Genomic DNA, 11,859 nt, shown 5'->3' on the forward strand with positions numbered 1-11,859 from the left:
TCCAAACCTGCAGCCAATCATTTCAAGAAAAAAAAAAAAAAATTACTAATACTAAGAATCGGACATTAATCCAAAATTCTCTTTGAAATGTCATGTTCATACTTTTTCACAAGTTACAAAGACTCTTGTGTTGTGTTTGGAAGACATTTTTAGAATTAGAATCACAATTGGAGAAAATTAAATTAATTTGAACTAAATTTTTATAATTTCTATTTTAAAATACTGATTCAGTACACTCAAAACATATCTTAGGAAAATTTCGATAAGGCATACAAATTTTGTTTTTACGATTTAAATTTAGACAGTTCTAATGTTTTGATTTTGTAGCTTAGACAGTTCCAAAACGCATCACCTCTCATATTTATCAATCTTTTGGCTGTTACAAAAAGCCACTAGAATGGCTGTCATTCTGAAAAATGAAAAAGGAGATTTTGTACTTGATGCGAGAGAAAGAGGAAGGAAATGGGAGGAAGAAAGGATGTGGAAATTCCTTTTCTTTCTTTTGGGTAATAAAAATAAAATAAATAATGCCTAATTTCATTCTTCTATTTCTTTTTCCTCGAGTAAATATATTGAAGAAATCTAAACATTATTTTTTTTCTTGATTAGATAAATAATCACACACAGATTTCACAAATTTGCCCACCACAAGACATCATAATAGAGTATATACTCGCATTCATTTTGAAATGTAAGGAACACCTGAAGATGGCAAAGTTAGAATGGAAAGAGGCAACATCAATGCAAGAACTAAGAAGGAAGGGTATTTCTCTCTTCTCTAATCGATTATGAAAAAGATGGAGTAATAAGAAAATGGGATGTTATGTTAATTAGTGATTATGCATAACTGCATATATTAATTAATAAAAGAGCTTCCTATGCAATAAAAAATAAAAAAAAAATAAAAAAAGGAGCATTTTATTCAGCATTTCCTCCCTATTTTGAGGGCAATGAATATGGTGCAGCTCCCATCATACTATGAAAAGTCTATTCTTTCTTTCCTTTCTCTTTTCTCACCAAAACTCTTTATAAGTTTTGTAGGGACAACAAAAGTTGGTCCAGCGTCAATCTTGACCATCTATCAGACTGTCACAGCGGCATGTGTTTTGAGGAGCATGATCGAGGAAGAATCAGAGGGTGGAGAATGTAGATGCAAGTTAAAATGGTAAATCCAAGTGGTAGGTAGGAAAGAGACCTTGCTACTTTGTCTTTGAAAATTAAGGCCGGACAACTACCACTGGGCTTGTGCAGTGATCAGTCAGTTCAGCTGTGAGTCATACTAATAATTCAGTACGGTTAAATCTCCTCAAAGATTTTATGCAGGAGGCCCCAAACAGAACAGGCCATAGGCCCATAACTTGGTGGCATTGGTGCTCTTATGTATTCCTCCTTGGAAATCTTTCTACTTCCATGTATACATAGATACACACACACATGTACAGTGATTTGATATTGGAATTTTTTTATTTTTATATATATGGAGGACTGAGGTCCAAAATAGGGATCAGAGCAGGACCACTTACACGGTTACACCCTGATCCCTAAAGATTCCCCTGTCAAAGGCACTTTACATGGTACTATTTAAACCATCTTTTTATGGGAATAAGAAGCTGTATTTAAGCAAGCAGGAGGACTGGCCATGTCCATATAGCCTTGTGGTCCATCTCTTGCATGCTCTTTTAGCGGTGTGTATATATATATATATATATATACACACACACACACACACACATCTCATGCATTGTGTTGTGTGTGTGTGTATATATATATACACACACACATGAGAGACATATCTAGATATATATACACACGTATGTATATGCATGTGGGAGCTGAGGAGCTCCTTTTAGTCCAACTCTCATGCATTGTGTTATGCTTGCTATTTTTCTATTTAGTTTAAACTTTAAAGAGAGTACTCATGACTGCACACACACATGGAAGACAAATATTGTGCTCAAATGTTGAGTTTGGCCGGTTGCATGGTGTGGGAGCAACTCCTACTTACTTTGCCCACATATTGTACTGAAGGGAGCTTCCACTGCATTCCCCACCAGAATATGCAATCCAGCTCAATCTAGGTTATGTTACTGTGTCAGCTCGCGGAGATAGTCCGTTGCGAAGTCTGGAAAGAGTCAAATATACGGGCACAGGTCATGTTACTATGTCTCTATTCATTGCATTTGTTGTGTCACTTAACTAAATTCTCCCTAGTTTTCTCTGTCTGTCATTTTTGTAACTTCACCTTCCACAAATTTTGATTAATTGCTTGTCATTTCTTGTCCCTTGCAGCTGACACTAGGAAAACATGTTCATTATGAACTCTTCTATTCTGATGGGAAGTACGTGTTATGGACAAACTAATGCAGGTGATAGAGGCATCAGACCAACCCTCTGAACATTAGTACATGAAGTCATTTTGGAACTTTATTTATTTTTATGTTGTCTTAACCATAAAAATAAAAATAAATTAAAGTGTCTTCAAACAACTCCACCCATTCATTTTTGTAGTTGATGTGATGGGAAAATAATATGGTTTTGGAGTGTCTTCAAACTATTTTGCGTCACCTACTTGGAAGATTCCTAGCCTATCACACGTACAAGCACTAAAATATTTCATACATATATATAATATTGCTTAAATGTTCGAGGAAAAAAAAAAAACCTAGTTAGTAATGTCTTCAAAGCTCTTTATTACGTTCAAACTCTTGGACATTCAGAAAATTAAAGTCACTTTCACACCCATTTACATAATAAAGATTCAATACATTGTAAAACTTGCGAGTGTCAAACGAGAAGGTTCATGGCAATTCGGTGCTAATTAATTTGGTTTATAACAAAACTAATACTCAATTTGAATATAAATTAGGGAGGAAGAAAAAAGATAAAATTCGATCTGTGATCTTTGAAAGCACTCAACACCAAACAGAAGTATCATCAAATTATTTCATAATATATATTATATATGTAACCATCGTCACTTCAATTTTAAGCATTATGATGCACACATAAATTCTCCATTATATTGGAGCTTCCTCAATTGAGCATTCAGTTTTACATCATCAATTGGACTACAACATGCACAGAGACTAATTAAGATGTTGAATCACCTGTTAATTAATTTCATCTGATAACCCCCATAATATGTAACACAGAGAAATGTACCAATGTTTAACCATGTGACCTTTGTTTAGAAGCAACGGATCGAAATAATTATCAAATGATAATCCTCCAACAACAGTTAAGCTCAAAATTTTTGACTTCCAAAGAGCTTGGATTAGAAATTTGACGATTACTTAGTCCAATTTCAAACCTTTTTTTTTTTTTTTTTTCCTCTCTCAAAAGTTTAAGCAGATGGGCCTACTCATAATACTGTTTTCAATTGGACTCGAACATTCAACCTCTCATTTGAGAGAGATGGGAGAGATCATACCATCTAAATGCTCATTGGTACATGTCTCATAAAAGGAACCTAAAAGAAAAACACCATTGCACCTCTTAAAATTTTTAATGAAACAGTACATGAGATTTTAACGTCATAGAAAGGGATGAATGAAATAAACTTCATCAACACCCTCATGAAAATGATGAGAATATAAATTTTCGGAAACAAAAAATAAAAAATAAAAGTGATTACATTGCATTCTTTGTCTGGTGTGGGTCCAAGTCAAAATACAATGAATAGTAGACTATGCATCGATTTGCATTGCCTTTGCTTACGGTGAATCCACTTTTGAAATACAAAGCCCATGGTTGGCAGTCTGTTGACTCGACTTTGAAATAGCCTCAATCTCATTGGGCTGAGTTGGTGGACTACACCCCTTAATTCTAGACACCTATAATAAAAAAATTATTTTTATATTCAATTTGTCACTTCAACTTTGTAACATCTCTTCCTTCACACAACTTTAGTCTCTCTCCTCAAATACGGTATGTTTTTTTTTTTTTTTTTTTTTTGTGAATAATACCAAAATGTTTTCAATAAAGAGATTAAAATTGAAAAAAAAAAAAATCATAGTCAAAATAAGACATTTGAAATATTTCCTTGAAGTGGCGCTCAAGAAAAGCATTTAAGATGTGATCCTTGAGGTCTCTGGGTGTTCTCTACCAACCTACCAAAAGTCTGACTGAACATAAATGACACAAGTTTACTAGTACAGACTCCACATAAATGACACGCTTGAGTAGCACGTAAGTTTATTCTTCATTATTAAATTAAAAAAAAATCAAAATCAACCCTTATTAACAAACTACGTAGTACTCCTTAGTAAGGAACAATATTGTCAATTGAGGTTTTTTTTTTTTTTTTTTTTTTTTCATATAATTTGATTTCCAAGTGTTTTTGCATATACATATGAGTTTACTTGAAAAAAAAAAAAATGTGTTTATATATTCATATATATATATATACTACGTATATATTTGTATTTTAAATTTTGGGAAAGACGACACTATTTGAGGAGGGAGAAAGTCTATTGCACCTGTATTTATGTGTTTGTATACACAGGCCCACAGGTCTTACAATTTGTACAATTGAAAACAAAAACTCTTTTCAAAACCACCAAAAACAAAATTAAAAGAAAAGAAAAAGCCTCATGACAGATACATAAATCTGTCAATGTGAGCCGCCAAAACTGGTTAAAAGTTGCACCCTAGTTTACGGAGCTAAACTCAGCTCCAGCTCAACCTGGCACGGGGCTTCATCTACACCGTTGATCTCTTCAACTGATGGCCCAACTCTTTCTTTCCTCGCAGCTGGCTCGAACCCTAGAGTCAGCGCCAGCTCGACTACGGTTCTATCGGTTCGCTCCACCAGCGACGCCTCCACCGTATCCCCCGACACGCAGTCCCCCTTCTCATTCTCTCCGCCGTGGCTGGAAGGCCCCGCATGCTGACTCACCACCGAGTCGTGACTCGCCGATCCCTCCACCTCGTTCTTGTGAGACAAGCCCCAAATCACCCGAGCCACCTCATCCACACCCAGCTCCGCCTTCGGCCTCCTCTTGAGAGGGGCGCGCTTGAACCGGCCGCCGCGAGTCTTGACCTTGTGCAGATCGCGGGAAGAAGCGGCGGAGTTCTCATCGTTGTTGGACACGTGTCGAATATCGCACGCCTTCAGAGGCGGGCTCATGGCGCTCAACGCTGTGTCGGGAGAAACTTGCACGATCGGAGCGCCATTGAGAACCGCTTCGACGGCGGCGTGACAGAGATGCCAGCTTCCCGACCACAGTAACCCTGCCGATCCGTAGATTGGATTCACAATCCGTCCACAAGCTTCGTAAAGCAGAGATCTAAAAATAGCTGAAATCAACCCCCAAAAATAAAAATTAATTTTAAATTGCTTTTCAAAACATGCAAAAACAAGAAAAGTAGTAGTACTAGTTTTCATTATATAATAATATATTAATAATGCATGTGTATGAATTTATATATAAAGCAGTAAATAAATAGTTACCGGGACGGAGGTGCTCAGGACCAGCTTTGATGAGGTTGTGGAGGCCAGCCCGGCCGTAGAATTTGGCGAGGAAGACGGTGGCGTTGGCTTGGGATTCAGGGGATTTGATCCATTGAAGACAGGGTCTGATGATGCAGTTTTCGCTGCAACCTTTGCGTAGAACTCGGCATCCATTACAGCTCATCCGCATCGCAACTATACTAACCAGCAAGTAATTATTTACCAGTAATATATATATATATATATATATATATATTTATATATCTCTGTGTGTGTATCTATATATATTTATGTATATCTATGAAGAGAGATAGAGAGAGGGTTCATATGGGGGGTGTTGGCGTGAGAGAGAGATGGAGGGGTTATATGGGGGGAATGGGTTTGTGACGGGGGTTGTTGGCAAGTAAGAGGAGCGCAGTGGTTTCCCAAATAGTGGTATTGTGGAGGAAGTCTGGCATTTTCTATGGCCACGGAAAGGTTGGTGAATTTTCTTTTGTGCCCTTTTTTTGTTTGATTATGAGGATTTTCTGTGGGTTAAAAAAGCATAAAAACGTTACATACCACCACTTATAAACAGTAAGATGTTTTGCTGAAGACTGGAGAGTCCAAAAAAAATTGAATTCCATAAATACAAAAAACCACCCTGAAAAGTTTTTCATTGTTTCTAAGGATTATAATATATAAATAGTATTAATGCTTTACATTTATTATTAGATGGAGTTAAAGTATTATATTTTTGAAAAAATAAAAATATGAAAAAATATTATTTATCTTCGTAGAAATATCACAATTAGACACATAAGTATCACTTTTTTGTACATACATGTATCACTTTTTATATATCAAGTAACAAAAGTGGTTCATGATATACAAAAAAATGGTACTTATGTAAATAAAAGTGGTACTCTATACCCAAAACAAAAGTGGTACCTGATGCACAAAAAGTAATACTTACATGCATAAAAAAAATGGTACATATGTGTCTAATAGTGATATTTCTGTGAAAGTGAACAATGTTTTTTTATATTCACATTAGTATTTTGATCAATTTTATTTTTTTAAAACTATAAGGCTTTAACTTAATCAAATAATAAATGTCGGTCATTAGCATCACTTATATATAATAATCCCTTGTTTTAATATAAAATCCATTTTTTTTGGTTCTAGATACAACCGGGGTTAAAATTGAGGACAGAACGGTCTGTTAGCATAGAGCGGAAAAGGATGGCAAGAGAGTAAATAAAGATGAATGAGGATGGCAAACAAGCAGGACACAGGCCATGCAAGTGGGTCCAAAACAGTGAAAGCCGGAGGTGCAAACACGTGTTAAGAGCTACAGCAGTGAGAGCATGGCGGCTCGCCACATAATCTGGAGTTGCTGAGTTCCAGAATCACGCTCTTTGTTTGTTGAACATGTTTGGATGCATGCGTAGGAGATGGGTCCAAAACCCCAAGCCTCTCTGTTACATTTTTTGTCCTTTTGCTGTGTAATCTAATCCAAAATTGTGTGCACTTCTTTATGATCAAAGAGAAAATTAGTCATAAATTAAGGATACAACATTACATACTACATTAAACGCGTAATATTATATTACTTTTCCCCCACAATAGAAGTTTATATTTAAAAATTAAAATTTTTTAAAAAATATGTAATTAATGTATTGTTTCTTTTTAAAATTATCAAATTATTCGTTTAATTTAAATATATATAGTTACAAATTTTAAAATTTTTTTTTTTTTAAAAAAGACAATGATAAAAATATAAAGAAAATATGTTTTGATTTTTCAAAGAAGAAAATTAATTTGAGACATTAAAAAGAAAAAAATAAATTATTAATATGGAACGAATGAAATAAAATTTAACATTTTTTTTGTCTTAAAAATAATAATAATAATAATAATTCAGGTCCCATTTCAAATCCCTCTACTCTTAAACCATTGGACTAAAATCCCCTTTGTTGTACGAATTTTTTATTCATCATTTCTACCATTCCATTGTCCATGTTTTTTAATCCTTGTTTCCAAACAACCATAAGATGTGAAGGAAAAAAGGCGCGTGAGAGAGGCAGTGTTTGGTTGGGAGTGAGAGAAGAGAAAGAGAAGGGAGACGCCCACATTTCTCAACCCCGGTTTTGTGGAAACCTTACGGCGGTTAGAAATGGAAAATGACATGATCTGTGGGCGCCTCTGGACTTGGGCCTCTGGTTTTGGTGTCCCATTCTTATCCCATAAGCCCGGAGCCGACCTCCTTTTTTCTATTCTTTTCCTCTCCCTCTTCCTTCCTAATATGACCATTCTTTTCTTTTTTCTTCTCTTATTCTTAAAAGGGGAACCAAACATTGGATAAACTACGACTTATTACACGGCATGTGACTCAACAAGTAAAGAAAAAGAAAGAAAAAGGTCACTTGTGCTGATGGAAGCAATATTTATGCAAAGATTTAATCACAATAAATAGTAAATTATGACTTTGGAGTTTGGATGCGTCTAGAGATAAGAGTAGACTATTTTTCGCACATTTGTCCACATAAATTAAAACACATCATTCAAGAGTGAATCCTAATATTCAAATCATATCCTAAGGTTGCTTTTAAGAACTGTCTACTCTTTCACATCCCACTTTCCCAAACCTATTGAGGGACCAAAACTTTTTCTTATTCAACTGTACCCTATATATTGTTGAGAAATAGGGACAGTACTCTCTTATTTCCCAATCTGATAGTCAAACCTTTTTATGATGGTTTGTTTGGTTGAATTTTATAAAAATTAGAATGGAAAGAAAATTAGGCTGAAATATGATTTGGAAGTAATAATAAAGCCCAATTTTTAGAAAATGATTTTTAATATTTCAAATCATATCCCTTTATCCCTATGTGATAGTCAACCTTTTTATGATGGTTTGTTTGGTTGAATTTTATAAAAATTAGAATGGAAAGAAAATTAGGCTGAAATATGATTTGGAAGCAATAATAAAGCCCAATTTTTAGAAAATGATTTTTAAAATTTCCTTCAAATAATTTTCTAGTTTTCATAGTTTTTGAAAATCCTTTTCAGGGATTTCCCTCTTGTTCTCTTTTTCATTATTACAAATTTCAAATAATCACCTTACTGAAGAAAATTTTAATTCTTATTGAAAATGTTTCAAATAATCACTGATATGTTTTACACAAATTTATTTATTTATTTACTTATTTTGTATGGCCGGGAGGAGGTGACGTACTGAATTAATGTATGAGACATATATATAACCATGCTAATTTTAATGTTTTGATGCATTTTATCTTCGGATAAAGGATTAGGTTTGCTTTTAATACCAATTGTAACGGGTGTGCACTTATTCATTTATTTAACAACTTAAGTTATTGACTAATAATGCATACACATTTATTTATACCAAATTATTATTCCATCCGAATTAAACATGGAACAAATGACTCATTATAAGAACTACTTCCCACTATTTTAACAAAAACTGTGAACGAAGTATTAACTCAAACTTATGAAACTTACAAGGAACTGAACAAATTAACAAAGTAATAAAACACATTTTTGCTAAACCTTTTTATTTCACGGGGTTGATGACATACTAGTCTTAACTGACTCAAATATTTTGCCCGCTTTGGTAAAATATATATACATATATATTATGCCAGCTAGCCAAATTGGAATAGTTTGTTTGTCTTGCAGCTTTTTGACCCCTACGTAACTCCTCACAGCTCTAATAGAAAAATAAATTTCAAAAAGAAAAATTATTTGGAATTCAAACAAGAAAAATATCTAAAAACATAAAGTCCCAAAAAATTAATGTTATATACAAAATGTGCAAGAGTGTTTAATAAAATTTCCTATATTTTTCGAATTGAGCAAATAATGGTATTTTGTCGATTTGAAGAGTGAAATACTTAAATATTTTTGAGACAACAAAATTAAAAATATTTATTTTAGTTTTTAATTGTTACTAAGGGTATTTTTTGGGTTTCTATATATATAAAAAAATTTGTCAAAATTGATGGTGACCGATATTAGGTGCTCATATTTTCAAATGTCAGTGATTTATATGCACATGCTATATGTATGTGTGTATATGTGTATATATATATATATATATATTTTATTGTTAGAAGGGGAGACTTATCTCACGTTAGATTTGGATGGAAAGTAAAATGGGTATAAATGAATGTGTATGCAATATTACCGATTAAACTTTTGGGTAAATGTGCAACCACCAACCGTTACATTTATTCTTTATAAGATAAGATGACATTTACACAAATCTCATCCACCCAATGGAATAGCTTAATATCTCAAAGAATATCTTGAAGGTTAGGAGTTTGAATCTATCTTAAAGAACATCTTGAAGGTTAGGAGTTTGAAAAAATCTCAAAGAATTTTTCGAGTAATTGTTGGTGTATGTGGGACGGAGGATTCCATGTATCCGGTTTTAAATTATGAGATATTTTTAATAACTTGATGAGGAGTGCTAGTGGCCTTAGAGTAATTGCCTAGTGCATGTGTGTGACGGATGAATATATGTTTCCGGTGGTAAATTATGAGATATTTTTAACAATTCAATGAGAAGTGCTAGTGGCCCTAGTGGCTAGGGTGATGGTCGTTAGACACTCGTCTTTAGTTATCGGTTAAAAACCAATTACTGATGTTGAAATGTTGAGTGATTAATTCTCAACCAATAACAACAATCGTAAAAAATTAAAAAGATTAAAATTACAAAAGTTGCAGTGATCAATTAAAAAATTTTCACTCCACGTTTTAACATTAGTGAAGATTAATATTAGCTAACCACTGAAGGTGTGAGTGTCAAAGCAGCATTTTCAATAAACTCACAGAAATAGATTTATGCAATTATGCACTCCAAATTTGGCAATATTGCAAAAAGTAATACCATTGGCTCTTGGAATTCCAAGACTCTTTATTTATTTTATTTTTTTAATTTTTCTTTTGTTTTCCCTTTCTTTTCACCTTTATAAATTTATCAACTCAGTCCCGTTACATTCAACCAATCTCTATTTTTTTAACACTCAATCCAGTTCCTCGATCACTACATTACAACTACAATTCTCAAGTCAACCAATCAAATAATAAGTTTTCGTTGTTAGAAATATAAGCGTTGAAAAAAAACATAAAATATATATATATTAAAAAATATAAAAATTAAAATATTATTAATTTTAGAGAGTGAGCGTGCGCCATCATGACTCTTTTGCTAGCCAGTTCGAAGTGTTATTGTGAGTAAAAAAAATATATATATAAAATAAAATTAATGACTGACAAATTTAGAGAGTCAAGACTTGAAAAGCTCGTTGAAAATGCTCCAGCACTCCTCTAATTTGATTGCCATCACTCGTCTTCATAATATGGGCTCACCCGATTTATGGGCCCCGGAAAGACCAACTTTTAACAACCAAAGCTGCCCACGAACCTGGATCATTCACTGTCGTGACGTCAAAAAAGCTAAATAAGTATAAAATTAAATAAATAAAACTGAAAAAGAAAAAACATTGTTATAAATGATTGAGAGACCTAAGAGTTGGGCACCTATTTTCCCGGGAACGCGGACAGGTTTCATAGCTCCCTTAGAAGACCAACGGTACACGGAAGACCAACAAACAACAATAATTAATTTAATTTAATTAAAATTGTGTGTTTTTTTGTTATGAGTTTGCTAAAAAATTTACGAACGTGTATAAGTTTACGTCTTGTACCATCAGTTCATTGATCTCTTGCAGGACTTGAACATTGACCCATTTCTATCTAATATTGTAATCATACTTCGAAATTTTTTCTTGGGTCTGATTTTCAGGCTTTGTGTGTGAATCAAATATGTGTTCTGGTGCTTAATTTTGGTAAGTTTGATCTCATAATTTACTGTTCTGGTTTTTTTATTTTTATTTTTGCCGTTGTCTCATATTACATTTTCAATTCATTTGTCTGATGTTCTTGCAAGAGTTAATCATCGTTACCCACTTTGTATCTAATGTCATAATCATACCTTTTTTAGGCTTGTCTCTTGGGTTCTCTTGGTCTTTGATGTTGAGGTTTTGTGGAACACAGTTGTAGTTTTTGAATTTTTGATTCTATTGCTTTTGGTGGACTTGATATATGATTTTTGTAATTCTAGTGATTTTGGGGTTATCTGAATCATCCAATTGGGTTCATAGATTGACAGTTAGACTTCGAAGATTTTACCTTCTCTTTGTTATGCATTGATAAATTTCACTTTCATTTGGGATTTAATCATATGATTAAAGACCATTTCTCTCATTACTATTGGTATAGTTATTTATTTGAAATTTGTATTTTCTCAATAAAAGTAACTTTTCTCAACATCCACGGTCATACACATTTGTGATCGTCGACCCTAATAATTGAAGTTCATGGTTATTTTATGT

At 33.4% G+C, this 11,859-nt stretch overlaps 1 protein-coding gene across 1 annotated transcript; it reads right to left on the reverse strand.

Annotated features, from left to right (window-relative positions):
* Window positions 1–4,334: 4,334 nt before the first annotated feature.
* Window positions 4,335–5,948, reverse strand: LOC132310376 (LOB domain-containing protein 40-like). Its single transcript, XM_059808554.1, has 2 exons — window positions 5,453–5,948; window positions 4,335–5,298 (listed from the first exon to the last, which is right to left on the reverse strand). The coding sequence occupies exons 1-2, from the start codon at window positions 5,640–5,642 to the stop codon at window positions 4,655–4,657; spliced, it is 834 nt and encodes a 277-aa protein (XP_059664537.1). The 5' UTR covers window positions 5,643–5,948; the 3' UTR covers window positions 4,335–4,654.
* Window positions 5,949–11,859: the final 5,911 nt, after the last annotated feature.

This window comes from Cornus florida, unplaced genomic scaffold (assembly GCF_030987335.1).
Source record: "Cornus florida cultivar Cherokee Brave unplaced genomic scaffold, ASM3098733v1 CherokeeBrave_3.0.0_Hap2_Chr05, whole genome shotgun sequence".
Taxonomy (NCBI): Eukaryota; Viridiplantae; Streptophyta; class Magnoliopsida; order Cornales; family Cornaceae; genus Cornus; species Cornus florida.